We start from the raw sequence: 20,953 nt of genomic DNA, 5'->3' as shown, positions 1-20,953 counted from the left end.
GCCAGAATTGCTCCCTATAAGTACATTTGGGGTGGGGGTGTTAAATATTAATAGGAGGGAGAAGAGCTGTGTAAGCTAAAGGGCAATGCTGGCACCAACACATTTGGCTATGAATCATAGAATATCAGGGTTGGAAGGGACCTCAGGAGATCATCTAGTCCAACCCCCTGCTCAAAGCAGGGCCAATCCCCAGACAAATTTTTGCCCCCGATCCCTAAATGGCCCCCTCAAGGATTGAACTCACAACCCTGGGTTTAGCAGGCCAATGCTCAAGCTACTGAGCTATCCCCCATGGACAATAGAAGAAGATTTCTAACTATTAGAGGAGTAAGGTTCTTGAATAGCCTCCCAACAGGAGTAGTGGGGATAAACAACCTCACTAGTTTTTATATGAGAGCGTTGCCTGCAATAGTTGGGACTGGACTCAATTATCCCTTCCAGTCCTGTGTTCCTGTGGTTTTTGATGCAGCCTTGTTCAGTATCCCGTTGTGGGATTGCTCACATGTGTAACTGACAGAACAAACTGTGAAAACAGACTGCTGCCAAATGTGTGGAATAAAGAAACTTTTAAAATTATTTTTCTCTAATCTTTTAGTTACAATGATTTTATGGAAGGTGTTGTTTGTGACAGTAGTAGGTAAAATATTTTCAGGCAGAAGTGTAATTTTGAAGTTGATGTTGCCCCAAGGTCAGACTGGTAGTTCATGGGAGAGCAGGGTTTAAATTTTGAATCTCCTGACTTCCAATCTTAATTGGTTAATCATTGTTACAGATTAAAGCACTGGATTAGGAATCAGGAGATGCAGGTGTAATTCCTGGCTCTGCACAGAATTATTGGGTGACCTTGGGCAAGTCTATTAAACTCTCTGTGCCTCAGTTCCTCCATCAATAAAATGGGAATAATAGTACATCCTTCCATATACCTTTTGTCTGTCTATTTAGAGTGTAAGCTCTTTGGGGCAGGGGCTGTGTCTTTCTCTGTGTTTGCACAACAACTAGCACTGTGGGGCCCCGCTCTTGGCTGTGGCCTCATAATGCAAATAATAAATGCTCATGAGAACACAGCCTGTATGTGCTGAAACTTTCACCGCTTCTACGGAATTTGTGTGAGCACTTTTCTGGGAAGTATAGAGTCTGTAGAGCAATCTGTTGTTTATTCTGCCAGAAGACTCCTTCATGCAAACTAGTTTGCCAGTTTCAAAAAATAGTTCTTTAGGGGGGGAAAATGAGTCATTAATGCTAAAAACAAGAGAGAGAGTGCAATGGAGCTAGCGAAGTCTGGTTGCAGGGTAGAATGCTGACTTGCTTATAAATTTCCCCTGACTATCAATGGGACCTGTTAGTGCAAGGTCTTTTCAATTTATTGGAATTTGGGGGCTGATTTGAGAGGGTTTTCAATTTTAAAATATCAGAAATACCAAGAAGTTAGGTCTCTATGGTACTCGCAATAATACCAAAGCCCAAGCATGTGATCAGGACTATAATCCTGATCCTTCAGTTGGGTCTGTGTGGGCAGACGCTTAAACAGGACAGAGACCTGTTGAAGTCAGTGGGCTTCTGTGTGAATATGAAGGTTTTCCTCCAAACACAGGATTAGAGCACAAATATGAGGCACACATAGAGAAATAAAAAAGGAGAACAAGACGCTTGAAATGCCACAGGAGGTATCTCTAACTTGTATGAAAAGTTCCCTGTAACCATGTCAATAATGTAATGCAATAAAGAGCCAGAACACCAGGCTTGTGCTTGGTGGCGATAAATTTGGGTAATGTTGCTCATTCAGTTGACAGGGTATACATGTTGGAAATTATAGGGGAAACAGAACATCAACTTAGAATCCTAACCTCAAATTGGAAAATAAAGAGAAGCAGTAAAAAATACATAGGAGTAAATCGATTTTTCTGTCGTCTTGTGAGGAAATTGGAAATGCACTCACCTGTGTTGGGGGTTTTGACAAGGAGTGAGGATTGTAGTGCTATAGAAAGAGACAGGACATGAACCAGCACTGCTAAGCACTGGCTGGTACGTTACATTAAAGAGATTCTTATCAGTAGGTTCATAGAATGTCACATATTCAAAAAGTTCTAATTAGTCCACTATTTTCATTACTAAAGCTTAAAATTGTTAATACTCTGGTAAGTCCAGTTCAGCAAGAGAAAGTGCACTTAGAAGCCTGAGAATGACCAGAAATATTAAAAAACTGAGTTTTCCATAGCCATGTTCATGAAGAAGCCCTGATGTCTTTTAAATGAATCCGGCTATTTTGTTGCAGTTAGTTTAAACAGTAATACTTTTTAAAGGAGTTCGATCTGAGAGTGTAGGCTTCTTATAGATCTGCCTCTCCTATGGACTTTTGCTATTTTTGGCACTCTTTTTCCTGAGGCAGGAAGGAAGAGATGACCTAATCTGATCTCATTGGAAAACTACCAGAGCTGTCATACTGGATCAGATTGGTCATCTATTCTAGCCCATTGGTTTTCGACCTTTTTTCATTTGCAGACCCCTAAAAATTTTTGAATGGAGTTATGGACCCTTTTGGAAATCTTAGACACAGTCTGCAGACCCCCAGGGGTTGAAAACCGCTGATCTAGCCCAATATTTTGTCTGCAACAGTGCCCAGCACCAGATACCTCAGAGGAAAGTGCAAGAAATCCTGCAATAGGCAGTTCTGGAATAAATTGCCATAGCGATAGTTTCTGCCAATCCATATCAGGTAGTGGTTTGCTGATGCCTAGATGCATGAAGAATTTTATCCCTTCCAGAACTTTTGGGGTAAATTCTGTTCCCATTGAAGTCAATGGCAAAAATCCCACTGACTACAGTGGAGCCAGGATTCCACCCTTGGCATTTTTTATTTTTTTAAAAAAATCCTTATTATAGTATCTGTGAATGTTTTTGTTATTTGTATAAATAGCTGCCCAGTTCTTTGAACCCTGCTATAAGAGAGGGTTTCATGTCTTTGATGATACCCGTGCCAGTGAGTTCCATAGGTTAATTATACATGGGGGGGAATCATTTTATCCATTTTAAATGTTTTGCCTCTGGTCCATTCAGTGTCCTCTTGTTCTTGAAAAGGGATGAATAGCAGTGCCCTGTCTACCACCTCTGCACCATTTGTTAGTTTATGATGTCCCACCCCATGGTTCTTCTCCACTCTAGAGTCATTTCAGTCGGTCAGTGTATGGAAGTTTTGAATTGCCTCTGTTCATGCTGCCTGTCTCTGAACCCCCTCTATTTCTGCTATTTTCTTTTGGGGAATAAATTGACCAGAATGGATTGCAGTATTCCAAGTGGAAGCATGTTAATAATATTATAATATGTTCTGCTTTATTTTCCATGGTATTAATTATGCATCTTAACATTTTGCCAGCTTTTTTTTTAACCATTGTGGCAGTTTCCAGAGGCTATCCACAGTAAAAAAGGTAGATAATCATGCATTTAATGCAGACGCATAAATCCCATTGCAGTTGCGTGTACACAGAAAAAGGAAAGGGCACCAGTAAATTTAGTGCTTAATTCTACTCCCATTGAACTCAGTGGGAGTCAGATCAAACCATCTAATTGCCAGGCGTTATGTTAGAGTTGAAATGTACAGTGCTACTTTAGTAAGCATAAAATAGTGTAGACTTAATGTCCATAAAATGTTGTTTCACAAATAATTCTTATCATGTACTGATTAATTCAAAGGAATCTGGTTATTTTAGACATTTCTCTTCTAATGTAAAAAAATTGAAAATATTGTAATGGCATTTCATAAAATCATCTAATATCTCTGTATGGAGTAACGTAAAGACATTTCTTTATGATGGATAGCAAAAGTTCAAAAGCTTTTTCTTAATTTATAAGCTACTTACACAGAAGTCTTCCATGTGCTGCTTCAGTTATGTTTTATCTTGATTATGGTTGACATTTTCAGGGTACTAGGCACTGTAGTGAAGAGGATAATTTTAAATTCTCTATGAGGTGCTGCAGTTTGGCTCTAAATTATATGGAAGTTACTTTAAAGTAAAAATGCTGTATTAGTTTTCCATTGCAGCTCTCTGGTGCAGTGTGCACACTGATTAGTGTAGCAAAGCTCTGAAAGATGCAAAAAGTGAAGAAATATAAGCATCACTGTGCAAAAAGATTGCTACTCGGCTTTGTTTCCTTTTCCTGTAGATTTGTTTAAAGGTAAATAACATACAAAGTACGAAAACAGCAAGGAGTCCGGTGGTACCTTAAAGACTAATATTTATTTAACAGTTGTATTTATTTATTTATTAGTCTTTAAGGTGCCACTGGACTCCTCATTGTTTTTATGGATACAGACTAACACGGCTACCCCCTGATACTTGATACAAAGTATGGCAAGCCCTTCTGTTTCAATTACTGTGAAACTCTGACCAAGGAACATGTTGCATCACTTGAATAATTCCTTCTAATTTGAATGTTTGACTGGATGATGTTTGCAGAAAAGAATAATAAATCTCAACTAGAGAGGACTAAATAGAATCCTCCTATACAGTGACAAGGCCCCCAGAATATACTGTGTTCATTACTATTCATCATACCATAGCAAGGAGGATGTTGTCTGGGAAAGTTAGCATTGTAAATCTGCAAGTGCCTGATCCATCTCCCTTTGATGTGACTGGAAAAGCTCCCATTAACTTCAGTGAGAGTTGGGGTGAGCCTAACAGTCAAAATCTAACGCCAAAATTTTCAAACATGGGTGTCTAAACCAATAGCTCCTCCTGTACGTATAAGAGCTGGGAGTCAGGAGAACCCCCATGCTCTCCTATCACTAGGAAGAGAAGGTGTTGGCAAAGTGCCCAGAGGCCAGCTATAATCTGTCCTTTTCCCTTTTGGGAGGCTCTTCTGTTCAGAAGTGTCTTCATCTAGGTTTGGATATAACCTAGTGCAATGTGCATGCTACCACAATCTAAATAAATAGCCATAATGCTAACCACTAATGGTGCACTGCCCCATGTCTTGGGTACTTACAACATCACCGAAACCCCAGACAACTATGAATGTGGCTATCTATCTTAGGTACTTATGTGGCCCCTATTACCTTAATATCTGAGCATCTCACAGTCTTTAATGCATGTATCCCACAACACTCCTGTGAGGTAGGGAAGGGCTGTTATCCCCATTTTACAGACGGGGAACTGAGGCACAAAGAGAGTGACTTTCCTGAGGTCGCACTGGAAGTCTGTGGTGGGTCAGGGAATTGAATCCATGTGTCTCAAGTCCTAAGCTAGTAGCATAACTACCGGACTGTCCTGCCTCTCTCACAGCAGAGATTGGGAGTTGCTAGAAGCTGACCTATCCTGGAGAGAGCTAAGCCTATTGTGGAGGGCAATATAATTTTTTTAAGAACCACTCCTACACACAAGGGAATTGTGGAGCAGGTTGAGTGAAGGAAGGGAATTTGTACAACACCCACAATGTACCCTACCCTGGACCCCCCACCTCTGCCACTGGGACTGCAGAACCGACAGGAGTTCCTGCACCCCTAAAGCTGGTATAAATGCTGTGCAACAACATTTTTCATTATTAATATTCCTCAGGTTGCAGCAGCACCCACGATGTGCTAGTTATTTGACAGACAGGTGAAGCCACAGACCTCCCGCCCACACACATGCACAGTGGCCACCATTTGCTCTCTTTAATGCAAATTAGCTGTAGTCCTTTGGGCTCCTTGCTAGTTTACATTGTATCTGAGCAAAGTTTGGACACCTCTGGGCTTGACTCTGTGAGTCAAGAGTAGCTCCATTGAAGTCAGTGAATGGATTTATACCGATGGCGATGTGATCATAATGAGGTACCCTGGTTCTGTGTGGCTTAGAGTTTGATTTGTGTTCAGTTTTCATGACCACAGCAATCGCTTTGATTTTTTTTGTATTTCATCCACGAGGGAGAGTGCTGGGTTTAGAAGTGTAAAAGATAAATCCAGTATTCTTCTTACAGTACGTTTTTCTGCTTAGTCCTGACTTTTTGTGTGCATCTAAACTTCAGCATATGCAACATTGTTAATTAATATAACAGTCTATGCTCAGTACCTCTCATTTGTTTTATCTGCATACTAAAAATAAAAATAAAGGCAGGAGAGAGAGAGGAGAATTTAATATCTGTCGCAGAATATTTTTACTTTCAGAATATATTAATTAGATGCAGCTCTTTTTAGCTCAAAAGCTCATGTAGGCTGCAAAAGAATAAAACAAGTTACAACTTTGGTTCTACTTTTTACCCCAGGCAAACTCACCATAATAGCTGCTGAAATTAAATTAGGATCTATACTTGCTTTTGGCAGCTTTCCAACTCATCTCTAGTTGAAACACTACTGTAATAGGATGTGAAACATTAATTGAAAGCAAATATTTTTTTCCAGTTCTACCTTTTCATCAGTACAATGTAAGAAATTGCATCCTTGTATCATGGAAAAGATACGTAACATTTGTTCCAATATCATTAAATGTATAAAAATCCCATCCTTAAACATCCATTAAATGTCATTAACAATTTGTCTTTCCGACTACATTGCTTTGCTGATACTCCTGTGCTTTGCATCTCTGTGGCCTGGTAGAATGAAGTTTAATAGTATTTTTCAAAGCAAAAGTGTTATTTTTAAAAGGATGAAACTTACTACAGAGAAAACAAACAAAAAAACCCAAAACATCCCTTTGTTGCATGTGACAGTGATACAGGAAACAGAGTGTTTAGCCAGCGATAAGGACAAAGACTGAGGCCAAGGACCAAAATTTTCAAGAATGGGTGCCTACAGTTTTGCTTTTATATCCATATTTAAATACCTAAATCAGTGGCCTAATTTTCAGAAGGGCCCAGCACCCACTGGGTTCTGTTGACGTGAGTAGAATCTGTGGATGCGTGGTACTTTGAAAACCAGGATACTTAGTTAGGAGCCTAGCTGCAGGCACCATTTTGGCAAGTCTGGCTTGAATTCTTGACTGTTCATAAATCCTGGAGGTGCAACACTGCAAACCTTTACTCATGCCAGTAGTCTTTACTCATGCAGATAGTCCCACTGACTGAGAAGCATAGCTTGTGTGAGTAAAGGTTTCAAGGGTCAGGCCCTTTGGTCCTGACCAGTCATTGTCATTACAGGAGGACAGACTAGATGATCACAGTGGTCCATTCTGGCTTTGGAATCTATGAATTAAGGATCCCCTGTTACCTTTCTCAAGAGTATGCATATTAATGTTCATGTCCTGGTCAAATTTCAGTCTGGGTAATTACCTTCTAACAATCTAAAATTACCCGGTAATTTCAATAGGATGTGGCAGGAGATTTCGCAGCCCTTTCAGTGTGGGCCACATGTTAATAGAGAGATTGTCTTGTGGGCCACCTTCTAACCCACTAGTAATCATACAGCCCACTTCCTCTCCTATTCAGGAGCACATGTCATTCTTGTAGCATCTACAGCCAGACCTTGCATTGAAATCATTATTTTAAAAGTATTTAATACACCATCAGCTATCTTTTAAGGAAACACATTCATCTGCAAACAAGGAGAACCAGCCTTCTATGACCAGTCAGGTCTCCACACTCCAAACATTCTGCAGACCACCAGTGGTCTATGCACCATGTTTTGGAAACTACTGGGAGGATATGGTATTTTTCACTTCTTGACCTTAAGCTGCAGATCATTGCTGTTTAACTGCTGTCAAAGTCAGATTCAGGACTCTCAATTTGTCAGACCACTCTGTTTTATTAGCAAAGCACTCTGCTAATACACCCAGATAATGTGAGTACCATGCAAGACACAAACTATCTCATTTATACAGATAAAAGGGCGCAAACTTAACAGGATAACAAAAGGAAGCAGAATCTGATAAGTTTACCTGGGCTAGACATGCATATCTTATTTCCTTACTAACTATTACCGCTGTCCTGTTAATGTCCCACCATTAGCTTAAGTGGACCCATTGTTTCGTACCTTAACGTTTCTCTTCCTGACAACTATGGGCTTGGCTACACTTACAAATTTGCAGCGCTGCAGCAGGGTGTGAAAACACACCCTCTCCAGCGCTGCAAATTGCGGCGCTGCAAAGCGCCAGTGTGGTCAAAGCCCCAGCGCTGGGAGCGCGGCTCCCAGCGCTGTCCGTTATTCCCCACAGGGAGGTGGAGTACGGACAGCGCTGGGAGAGCTCTCTCCCAGCGCTGGCGCTTTGACTACACTTAGCGCTTCAAAGCGCTGCCGCGGCAGCGCTTTGAAGTGTAAGTGTAGCCAAAGCCTATATTTCAACATTCCTTATTTCTGCTTAAAGGAACATACAGCATTTCTTTAATCCATTCTTATTTTTACAATATAATTCATTGTCCTTTCACACTGCCATATTTCAATATCTAAAGTGATGACAATATTTTAGAAATGAGTGAGGAAATACTTGTTTGTCAGGCCAGATTCTCTGCAGGTTCTGTTAAAGTCAATGGAACTATACTAACTTAAATCAGCTGAGGAGCTTGCAGTATAGTTGATAAAAGGCTTTGGGATCCTTTTTGTTGCTGTAGAAATGTGATCTATCACCATGTACTGCTGATTGTTGTGAAAGCAATGCACTATTTTATAATGGACTCCCTGCTTAACCATGTTCTCTTTTCCTTTCCCCTTCAAATTAGATATTTATCTTTGAGAATAACATCTATTACTGTGCTCATGTGGGGAAACAAGCCATCCGAGTGGTCTCCACTGGAAAGGAAGGTGTTATTTTCAATGGCCTCAACGACTGGCTGTATGAAGGTAGGACACAATATTGAAGGCTGCAGTTAGTTATGAGTTTAAGCTCTAGATTTGCAGTATGGGGTAAAATTAGAAGTGAAACATTTGAGTTCTCAGGACTATGGCCCATTAGTTGGAAATTCAGCTGTTCCAACACTTATCTTAAGTGTTGAACTGGGAATAATGTGAGAGGATGTAAGAATTGTATTTTCCAGGGCTTCCCCCGGTTTAAGGGTGATAAATCACAGGGTGTTAATGAACAGAACTGTTTCATTATGTAATGGCGCCTGCAATAACTCAAGGATTTCCATCAGAAGTGCTTATTTTTTAATCACAGTAAGTGGCAGACGTGTGTGTGGGGGAGTGGGGGTTAAAGATGAGAAGTTAACAAAAAAACTCCTCTGATTTAAACGTCTAGAGCCAGGTGCTCTGGCCCTTTTGTACCAGACCAAGTAGCACAAAGAAGCTGGAAACTGTGCAGAACTCAGTAGCTGAGAATTTCCCTGGCATGGGAAAGTCCTCAGCTGGCACAGAACCAGTGCAGTTGACTCCTACTCCACATAATGGTCCCATAAGGGCAGAAGGGCCACAGCTAATACAATGTTGTGCACCTGCTATTCTCAGCTGGCAGATGTCCCCTTGTGTGCCACTGCTAGGTGGCATAGTGTAGAGCAGCCCCTAGGCTATTCTACACTGTGTCAAAGCTAAGGAACTGGCCTCAAGAACCAGAAAACTAAAACCAGCCCTTTTGCAGTCATCACTCCCAAAGACTCAGGGCCCTGAATTATACACACACATCAGTGGAAGTGTTTGCTACCTGTTTGTCATTGTTTTTGATGTTTAAATGTATCTTGAAGCTGAAATACTTATGCATCACAGAATACTTAATATTTTCCCTGTAATGAGACAAGGTGGGTGAGGTAATAAATTGTATTGTCCCAAATTCTGTTGGTGAGAGAGACAAGCTTTCGAGCTTACACAGAGCTCTGTGTCTCTCTAATACCTGAAGATAAACATGGCTACAACGACACTGCATACAACATTTTCCCTGTAAAGCATTTTGCAGTTAGTCAGAGTGGCTGATGGGATGTTGCAAAATGCTAATTTAATCTAATTTTTGCTAAAGAGATGAGATTTCCTTGTTGTGACTCTGTAGGTCAAGTGTACATGTCAGTATCTCTGTTTTGCTGATAAACAGCATTTAGTACATAAGGTCTTCTCAGATTGTGCTGCATACAGGACATAATGCTGACAGAAAGAGTTTATCATGTCAGTGAACTCCAAGTGATCAAGCTAGCACACAGTGATGCTGATGTTATGCTGATACACATTTTTATTCAATTACTGGATTGCTCAGCTGATTTCTTAGATGACATTGACTTTCAGTTTTGTCCTTTGCAAACAAAATTTCTTGTTAAAGCCATGTTAATTTACTGATTAAAATAAGTGATTCTGTGATCAAATACAATGTACATATACAGGGCCTGATTCTACAACCCTTTCACTGAATAGCACTTACAAAATAAGTAACCCCATTGAAAGTGCTGCTCAGAGTGAGTAAGGGTTGCAGAATCAGGTCCACAGTATCCATTTATTTCTTGATAATTTCATTGTTATATGATGATCATACTTAAGCCTTTTGTCTGTGATGCTAACAGTGTCACAGACTATGTGGCTCAAAACAGTTTACATTTGAATAATAGAGTGACCAGTCCCCAGGAGCAGGGTAGAGAAGTGTCCAAAGCAAAACCCCGGATACAAACACCCCCTGTGTTTTGAGGTGGAGTTCAGAATTGGAGTTTTGCAGGATGGGCCTGTCTCTCTGGCCTAGCCCATAGGCCCCACACTCCTCAGGGAATTGTGAGCAGGAGAACCAGGGAGCAGAGAGCTCTGTAAACCTTCGGCGCTCTGGATGGCCTCTGGTTCCTAGCTGGTCTCCATAAGTGAGCTCCCTTCCACATCACAGCATCCCCAGGCTTCCTAACTTGATTCCCAGGCTTCCCATGAGCCTGATGTGGTCTCCACTGGGTTCTACAGATTTAAAAAGTCTGTAGGAGGCAACACTGGGACTGGAAGTAGGAATCAAGATATTGATTGTTGGGGAGCCGAGAACTGATGAGTGGGTGAAACCAAATGGACAGTAAGCAAGCAGGAGGGCTACAGGATCTGGTGTGGCGCTCAGGAGCCCTGTAGGCACACTGAATTTGGGGTGGGTGGGAAGTCCAGCGGAACTTAGGAGCTCGGTAATGCTAAAGGAATCACCAGGACCAGTGGAAGTTGGAGTCCAGGAATGAAATCCTGGCCCTATTGAAGTCAATGGGAATTTTAACATCAGTTTCAGTGGAGCCAGGATTTACCCTAGCTGCCTGCTTTGTGCTGTTCTGTTATATCCCTGCTGATGGCGGCCACCTTCCCACTATTAATATGTGCTCTGCGGTGCTGCCTCTCTATAATAATAAGCCAAACCAAAACCTTCAATCCAAACATGCCTGAATGGGAAGCAAATTGAAATCTGGGCAAAGATCTAATGTTTGCATCGCAGGATCATCTCTTAGTGCTCTGCCTTTTTCATGGGTTCCTATAGCAATGTCTCCCCCACCTCACCCTGATATTCATACCATCTTCATAGTTGTTTGTGCTGTTAACATCTCAGCAAGTTCTTGGGGTGGATTCTGAACATATGCAAAGATCTCGCTCCATCTATGTAAATATATGCACCGTATAGTCAGAGAATGAGCTATAGTGAAGGCTGCAGTATTGGCCTAATGAATGAGAGTGTTCTCCTTTTCTCTTTTGTGTTCTTGTTGTCACTGATGTTTATGACTTCTGATAATGTTAGCAGCTGAGGCTCTACTGAGCAGTCATTTGGGTTACGGTTACAATTTATGACCTATTTAGTACCTACTCTGTAGTGATGTGGGACTCACTCCTGCAGCGCCTCCTGCTGGTCATCTCAGGAATTAGCTCTCCAGCCATTGGAGCACCCTCTGCAGGCCGGTGTCCCACTACTGCTTGGCCCCCGTGTCCCTCCCAGACCCAGTGCCCCGTTATCTGGGGTGCAGCCCCCTGGCCGTACACCCCTCAGTCTCAGGGTGTCCCCTCCCCAGGAACCCCCACCCACTATCCCCACTTCGCCTCAGTCGGGGCTACTGCCAGTCCCCGTCTAGCCCCCGCTCCCTGGGGCAGACCAGTGTAAAAGCCACTCATCACTGGCAAGGAGGGTTTGGACCTGCTGCCTCTGGCTACCCATGGGCTGTCCCTGCAACCCGGTACCTAATAGGCTTTACCAGGCCTGCAACCTGGGGCTTTCCTAGGCCAGAGCTCCCCGGCTCCCTTGGCCTTTCCCCAGCCCTGCTCCACTCCAGATACCTAGTTAACCTCCCTGCAACCAGGCCCTTCTCTCTCTGAACACAGAGGCTGCTAAGCTCCTGGCTCCCAGCCTCTTATATAGGGCCAGTTGAGGCCTGATTGGGAGGAGGCCGAGCTGCGGCTGTTTTCCCAATCAGCCTAGTAGCTGCTTTCCTTGCCACAGCCCCCTTCCAGGGCCTGTAGTTCCCCGCATTCTCCTTCCCTTTTTTAAAGATGGGCACTATATTAGCCTTTTTCCAGTCATCCGGGACCTCCCCCGATTGCTATGAGTTTTCAAAGATAATGGCCAATGGCTCTACAATCACATCCGCTAACTCCTTTAGCACCCTTTAGCAGTGCATCCGGCCCCATAGACTTGTGCTCGTCTAGCTTTTCTAAATAGTCCCGAACCACTTCTTTCTCCACAGAGGGCTGGTCACCTCCTCCCCATACTGTGCTGCCCAGTGCAGCTGTCTGGGAGCTGACCTTGTTTGTGAAGACAGAGGCAAAAAAAGCATTGAGTACATTAGCTTTTTCCACACCCTCTGTCACTAGGTTGCCTCCCTCATTCAGTAAGGGGCCCACACTTTCCTTGACTTTCTTCTTGTTGCTAGCATACCTGAAGAAACCCTTCTTGTTACTCTTAACATCTCTTGCTAGCTGCAACTCCAAGTGTGATTTGGCCTTCCTGATTTCACTCCTGCATGCCTGAGCTATATTTTTATACACCTCCCTGGTCATTTGTCCAAGCTTCCACTTCTTGTAAGCTTCTTTTTTGTGTTTAAGATCAGCAAGGATTTCACTGTTAAGCCAAGCTGGTCGCCTGCCATATTTACTATTCTTTCTACACATCAGGATGTTTTTTTCCTGCAACCTCAATAAAGATTCTTTAAAATACAGCCAGCTCTCCTGGACTCCTTTCCCCCTCATGTTATTCTCCCAGGGGATCCTGCCCATCAGTTCCCCAAGAGAGTCAAAGTCTGCTTTTCTGAAGTCCAGGGTCCGTATTCTGCTGCTCTCCTTTCTTCCTTGTGTCAGGATCCTGGACTCAACCATCTCATGGTCACTGCCTCCCAGATTCCCATCCACTTTTGCTTCCCCTACTTATTCTTCCCAGTTTGGGAGCAGCAGGTCTAGAAGAGCTCTGCCTCTAGTTGGTTCCTCCAGCACTTGCACCAGGAAATTGTCCCCCACACTTCCCCAAAACTTCCTGGATTGTCTGTGCACTGCTGTATTGCTCTCCCAGCAGATATCAGGGTGATTAAAGAACAGGAGTACTTGTGGCACCTTAAAGACTAACAAATTTATTTTAGCATGAGCTTTCGTGAGCTGCAGCTCACTTCTTCAGATGCAAGGGTGATTAAAGTCTCCCATAAGGACCAGGGCCTGCGATCTAGTAACTTCTGCTAGTTGCTGGAAGAAAGCTTCGTCCACCTCATCCCCCTGGTCTGGTGGTCTATTGCAGACTCCCACCACGACATCACCCTTGTTGCTCACACTTCTAAACTTAATCCAGGGACTCGCCGGTTTTTCTGCAGTTTCATACCGGATCTCTGAGCAGTCATACTGCTCTCTTACATACAATGCAACTCCCCCACCTTTTCTGCCCTGCCTGTCCTTCCTGAACAGTTTATATCCATCCATGACAGTACTCCAGTCATGTGAGTTATCCCACCAAGTCTCTGTTATTCCAATCACATCATAGTTCCTTGACTGTGCCTGGACTTCCAGTTCTCCCTGCTTGTTTCCCAGGCTTCTTGCATTTGTGTATAGGCATTTAAGATAACTCGCTGATTGTCCCGCTTTCTCAGTCTGATACAGGAATCCTCCCCTCTTGCACTCTCCTGCTCGTGCTTCCTCCCGGTATCCCATTTCCCCACTTACCTCAGGGCTTTGGTCTCCTTCCCCCGGTGAACCTAGTTTTAATCAGATGGGTTTGGTAAATCCGGAAGCAGAAGCAGCTTTAGAGTGGATTTGAAAGGTTTTTTTTTCGCCCTATAAAAATGCAGAAATTCATTGTGATTCACGTTAAGCATTTGCTTTTGTAAATCTGCCAAAGGGGAAAAACTTTCTTCAAGGTACTTATGCTGAACTGTTGACTCTTGATAATATAGTGAAAAACATTTCAAATCAATCAGAGCTGATGCAGCAGCTTAATCTACTTAGTGCATTTAGCTGGAAGGTTGTAGGCTGATACATAGATTACTATAACATGAAAGGCTAGATTAAGCATGGTTTTTATGAAGCTAAAATAAACATTTCTAGTGCTTTCGTATAGTCTGATATAACTTTATCCTGCCATGCTGCTTACATGTCTACTGTAAAAATTAAGTTATAGCCTAGAAGAAAGAGAACAGATCCACGAAGTCACTCCAGGTATCTATGTTGGATGCCCATTGAGAGTCCTGGGGCTGTAAACAAGCTATGTATATAAATGAGTAACCACTATAGAATGGTGTCACTTGTTATGCATGACCACTGTCTGTGTGTGTGTGTGTGTGTGTGTGTGTGTGTGTGTGTGTGTGTGTGTGTGTGTGTGTGTGTGTGTTAGAAACAGTGAAATCTAAAGATAATTTTTAAAATAAATAGAGGCATGACTGAAAGTGTTTTCTGTGAAATGGAGTGCTATTTTGACAAAAGCATTGTACAGGTCCATAAAAAATGTAGTGAATTTTAGAATGCATTGCACTCATGCATTTTGTTATAACACACTCTGACAGCAAAACCTAATATTTTCACCCACATTGTTATTAATGTCTTTTCATAACTGTCAAAATTCTGAACACCTGAAGATATTGTCCAGAGGTCTTGGTAAGTCAGAGGATGTGGGGTCATGAGACCTAGACTCTGTTCTTGGCTCAGATTACCTGTGTGACCTTGGAAAAGTCACAGCCTCCTCACTTGAAAACAAAGAGGTAAAAATATTTCACAACCTCACAGGTTGTGAGGCTAAAAAATGCTTAATTGTTCTGAACTGCTGAGATACTGTGTTGCTAAGAACCATAGAAAGGCCTATGAATAAATACATGCCTACGCATTACTGCAGTACCTATAATGAACAGTTTGTGGTGTGTAAGTGCTGTAATTCAGACCCAGTATACAAAGCACCAGAGAAGTTACACTGAACAAAAAGGAGTGTATCATAAAATCACTACCTTGCCTGCTTTAGCCAGTCTATAACCACAGTGTTCTCTAGAAGTTGGAGTCACTTTGTGCTCCTAGATGTGTTGCCTCCTACTGCTTGGAGAACGTGAGGGGATTTAAAAGAGACAAGGTAATGTACCAACTTCTGTTGGTGGAAGGGACAAGCTTTCAAGCTTCATAGAGCTCTTCCTCGAGCCACTTTAAAACATGAACTTCATTCATTTGTTGGCCATGTTCTGCAAGAGTGGAGGCACAGATTTTATTTAGGCTCATATCTAGGTCTACTTTGTTTATATAACATCAAATTGAGCACTTCCTTTTTGATTTTTGTGTACATTTCCTTGGATAAAAAGTAGCCCCTCACAAAGTGACAGAAGCTGCTTTGTGAGTTGATATATAGGGCAGTGTGACAGAGTATACCCGGCCTTTGCGGCTCCACACAGGAAGCCCTGCAGTTGTACCATACCCAGACCCAGGAAAGGACCAGTGAAGGTGGTTGTCCAAGCCTGCCTTAAGAAGGCAGCCAACAGGCTCAGATAAAAGAAGCTGTGGGACCTTAGCAGTTCAGTTCCTGGTGGGGACCAGAAGGGCGAATAAGTGTACTCCTCTCTGGGCCAACAGATCTCGAGGGACAACTAGGGTGTTTCTGGCTGCATTTACTTAAGCCTAGTTTGCAGAGAGAGAGGACCAAAGTACCTTAGCCTTGAGGTAAGGATGAAGATAAATGGGCCAAGATAGGAGGAGACCCAGGGAACTAGCAGCAACTAACTGAAATCAAGCAGTGCATAGCTGCTATTTATATGGTGCCAGTCACAGGTAAAGTGGCATAAACCTCAGATAGGAGACAGGCCTTATTTTGGAGACAGAATAAAGGGCGAAATTTAAAGGGCTGAAAACCCTAGTGAGGGCAAATAGGTTGTTATTTTTTTGGCCTCTTTAATATCCTGGAAGGGATTCATTCGGACTTTGTGACCCAGCCAGAGGCCCAAGCCATGGAAGACTCACTAAGGTCAGGTGGCACCAGGGACCGGATGAGGTCCACAGTACCACACACAGCCACTAGGAGGTGCTCAAGAGGTGAGTGCTGCCCATTACATGCAGACTATGTGATTTTTATGGACCTTGTTTTCCATTGGGAAAAAAATAGATGTTGAGTTACTTCCCCATCTGGATACGGCTGTCAAAGGGGATGATCAAGCAGCAAGTTGACCTGTGAGTCTGTCATCCAGAAACTGACATCCTCAAGTAGACAGATTTGTGTTGGCTCAACTTTAAAGCTAGCCCTGATTTTCTGGTTACAACACCATGATATTGGTGTTTGTCCTAATTGTGAGAAAGGGAGCACCATATCTGCGGCACTGGGCAGCAACAGCATCTTAAATATCAATCTCTTGCAGACTTTTATTCAATAAAAGATATTTGTATCCACAATTTACAATTGAACCTCTGTTCTTTTGTTGAGCTTCACACAAAGCAAGTGTTGTTATATTTTATTTTTGTCTAGCAGGGTAGAGAGCCAAAAAAAAAAGAAATGAAAAGAGATTATTTTACTCAGCAGTGACCTTTACATAGCCTCATAATCCACAGTTTGTCTGCATCGAATGTTATTGCTAGATACTGTAATGTGACTTTGCAGTGACACCTGGTGGGAGAGGCCAGGATGTCATCATCATTAAGACTAAATATCTTATAACCATACAAAAATTTGCTGCAAGGTATTGTAAAATAGTCCCAATGTCTGCCCTCAGATACTTCTATGCAGTCTCCCCTGAACTCATGGCAACTGCATATACACAGCTGCTGGCAGAATCTTGCCCGTGTAATTATGCATCCTTTCCTGACTTTAAAAAGACAATGCAGGATGTAATTATGAAAAGTCTTCCTCCATAATTTAATCAACACCTTGCAAAAATTAGAGAGTATATTAAATCATGTATTGTTATATTAGAGCTGCAGTGCTTCACAGTATCTGCCAAGTCATATAGTGTTTACTCTGAGCAGCATCTTTTATGCTTTTAGTATTTTAAGTACCTGAAGTAGATATATTTCCCTTCTTAGTATAGATTGATGTCAAATGAAGTATTAATACAGGAGTCTTGTAATGTCTTGACATTGACCGCATGATAGATACAGGAACGTTATTAGAGTCTGCTGAAAATATTATCTTGATTTGTCTGTGTCTATGATTTTTAACTTTGTAATATTAGCACTGTGAGTCCCTCTTACTTGAAACTGAGAACTTTCACAGTCAGTTTATGTATGAAGTTGAAGAAGAGTCAAGCACGATGACAGCTGTAAGTGAATTACTCTTAAATTCCTGCTAGGTGTCACCAGAGAAAGAAAACGGACACTGTAATATTTCACACTAAAAGGTAAACCATAGCCAATAAATAGTAACCACACAGTGTGATGGGGCAGGTGAAGGAAGAAGAATTAGCCTGAGTCATCTCTGATGAATTATTCTCCAAAGGAGTGTCTGTCAAATGTGTGTGAACCTTAATAGCCAGGGCTCCAGGGACCAGGAGAATGTGGGAATATCAAATGGAGCAAGATAATCCATTTTGAGAATGCATGCTAAGAGTCATTGGTTCCACAAGGGCAATGAATGGCAAGATTTTTGAATGCCTTAATTTCTTTACTCACTCAGAGAGAGATGTTGAAATTCACCGTGGGAGATGTTGAAATTCCACAGATCTTCCTCTAGCATAAGGAGGCAACCATGACACTGGGCCCTTTGAGTTTGTGCTTGAAGATACCCCCAGTACGCCTCAGAGTATGTGACACACTAGGAAATCACCAGATTGCAAGAGATTTGATACCTAATGAACAGGGATGTTTTGTCATGCTGTCTTAATAATGTCAATTTAGTTCCAGGGGAGTTGCAAAGAATTCAGCCCCATACTGTTTTATAGCTGGTTATTGAATGGCTGACTGTTGGGGCATGGCCGGGGGCCTACATTTTCCATCCTTCTCTATGGCAGCAAAAATATAGAACTGCTGGAATGATATTCTCGGAAAGCTTAAATACAAAGTTTCCCCATGTTGTATGGGGGCATTATTCAGGCATTGTCAGATACATACCCATCATTAGGTTTATGTCACTACAGCAACAATTTAGCACTTGGGGCAGATTACTCACATTTACTAGGATCCTACTCATCAGTTGAATTACTTGTAGGGTAAGGTACTAGTGAATGTGAAAGAGGATTTCAGTGGCCCTGGCTGTAACAACAAAGTGGGAATGGCAGATTAGTTCTCACCTTAAGCACAGGTTTGAGGTGGGTACCTCCTACTGTAAAGAATTCGGTTTCAGGGAAGATTGATCAGATTTGGGACAATCTTTCCAAAGCATCATGCACCGTACTATTACTGGAGGGAAAAGGCAACTCAGTCTTCACAAATCGAATTTCATCCAGTCATGCAGTCAAAGGTTCTTGATGCATCGGAAGTTCCTTGTTCAGTTTGATGCATGGGGTAAACTTCAGCTGTCAAGGTGAGTTATGCATTATAGATTGCATCAGATAGATGGATGGGCTCCTTGTCGTTCTCAGCTGGTTAAAGCCAGTGAAGGCTGTTTGGCCCATTTACCAGTCCAGACTGTGAATGCCTGCATGGAAAACAGAAAGCTCCTGAAGAATTTTAAACATGCAATTACCTGGTCCTTCCTCCAAAAATAGCACTGGGCAGCAACAGCCTTACCAACTTCAGCCCTTTTCTGGGGAAGGTCATTTGGAAAGTGGTTGCTTGCCAGCTCAAGCTCTAACTGTCACCCTCAAATGTTTTGGATTCCCATCATTTGGGCTTCAAGAGTGACTTTTGGAATGAAAATTGCATTATTTGCCTTTCAGTGATCTCCTCAGGGCATGGACGGACACCAGACGTCCATGCTGATATCACTAGATCTGTTGCAGACATTAGTGCTGCCAGTAAAGAAGTATTCAACTAATGAACCTAGTGAAGAGTATTGCTTTGGGATAGCTCGCTCCTTCCTTTCATTGGGGTCTCAGAGACTGGGGCTTTGCCTCCAAAAGAACCCCAAGCTGTAGAAAATCTGATGTCAGCATTATGCTAATCACCTTTTCTATTTTACTTTATTGTCCTAGCATGGGACAGAGATAAGGACCGATTGAAACCCATCTGACTTAGACTCAGTCCAGATATGGCAGAAGCTTTTCTGGACTTGCAATGACAAAGTTTGTGCAATGAACTGAGGGTGTTTTCTCACGGGGCGTGCCACTGTAGTTAAGGTTGACGAGACTTTTCTGTTTAAAGGATGTCTTTTCTCAGTGCTCTAAAATCTGTGTGGATACTCAGATTGCCTTGGGATTCAGTGTTCCTCATGGGAGTGTGGGGATATCGGTAGGAGATCCAAATGTGAGGTAATTTAACCAAGGGATTCCTGAGATAAAGCCCCCCAAATAAACAGCTTTTCTAAGGGTATATTCTGTCAGTTTTCTTTTGCCTAGACCTAGAGATCCAGCCATGGCCCTGAACCTGGCACAAGGGTCTCACTCGCTTGAGGGTTACCTCCAGAGAGTGCATAGCACCCACTGGCCCTTTGGGGGAGCAAAATTCAGACCAGTATTAGAAATGACTTTGACTCTCCTGCTAGACTCTTGAGTAAGGGTCAGCCAAATAGGTCACACTTAGAGTGAGGCTAAGAGGATTTGTAGGTGGAAAGCTTGCACTGCAGGTGGGTAGCTCAGAAGAATAAGCAGTAAGCCTTTGATTCTGAACTCACCCAGCCAGTGACAATTTGAGACTCACCTTGGGCAGAAATCTGGGGAAGATTGGAAGGCATATTGCTAAAATCTGTCAGGGATTTTTTTGCGGGGGGAGGGGGGGAGAGGCAGGTGAATGTAATCGAAGTATTTTTGTACCAAAAAAATTAGATATGCAAATACCTGCTTTCAGGGGAGGGGCATTTTTGAGGGTGAGGAGTGAGGGAATAGGGGTGAAAGGGGTTTGGGCTGCATCCAGGGGAGGGGGGATAAATGGGGCTGGGTGGTGTGGAAGGTCAGAGGCATTGGTGGCTCAGGGGAGGGACATTGGGAAGGAAACCTGGGAGGAGTGGCAGAGGGGCTGGAGGTGCCTCTCAGCCCCACATTCTCCCCTTCTGTGTGAGCCAGTATCTGGGACCCCTCTGAGGAATCTGAGTCCCACTCCCTGTTTCCCCTCAAGTGAGCTGGGATATTTTTACCTCTCTTGGGGTTTCTGAGCCCTGCTCCTGGCCCCTCCATGCCCCCCTCCTGTGAGTCACATTCTTTACTCCCCCATGTGAGCTAGGATCTGGGCCTAAGGGGGCATCTGAATTGTGAATGTTGTGTCAGTAGCAGGGTACTAGGATCTTCTTGCCATGGGTATTGTCAGTAGTGAGGTGGAATGTGAGAGCAGTCGGTGGATTTAGCAGTGGGTGCAGAAAGTTTAGATTTTGGTGGCATACAATGTTCAAGTATGAAGGGGTTGGAAAAGGGTATGAAGTGGTTGTTAAATTCCAGAAGTGGTATCTGTTGAGCGAGTAGGCTTGGTGTTAGAGAGTAGGGCAGGTGCAGGTAGCGTCTGTCCATTACAGTGAAAAGGCAGAGTGGGATTGTGTGTGTTATGGGTGTATTCGATTAAGGTTGTGTGGCCATTTACCTGACCTCTGTATTTCCTTGTTTTCAGACGTCTGAGTTTTGCTAAACTCAGTGTTCTGGAAGGGCAAGAGCTGTCACTTTCTTAACGCTGTGTTAATGAAGTTTT

At 42.8% G+C, this 20,953-nt stretch overlaps 1 protein-coding gene across 8 annotated transcripts in view; it reads left to right on the top strand.

Moving 5' to 3' along the window:
- DPP6 (dipeptidyl peptidase like 6) overlaps nt 1-20,953 on the top strand; it is an 828,258-nt gene that overhangs the window by 671,193 nt on the left and 136,112 nt on the right. For all 8 annotated transcript variants that reach the window (XM_045003877.1, XM_045003879.1, XM_045003881.1 and 5 more), the window contains one exon: nt 8,620-8,740. In XM_045003877.1, coding sequence (XP_044859812.1) covers nt 8,620-8,740 — 121 coding nt within the window. The remainder of the gene's footprint in view (nt 1-8,619; nt 8,741-20,953) is intronic.

This window comes from Mauremys mutica, chromosome 2 (genome assembly GCF_020497125.1).
Source record: "Mauremys mutica isolate MM-2020 ecotype Southern chromosome 2, ASM2049712v1, whole genome shotgun sequence".
NCBI classification, from domain to species: Eukaryota; Metazoa; Chordata; order Testudines; family Geoemydidae; genus Mauremys; species Mauremys mutica.
The sequence above is the reverse complement of the archived record's forward strand: the minus strand, read 5'-3'. Positions and strand labels throughout refer to the sequence as shown.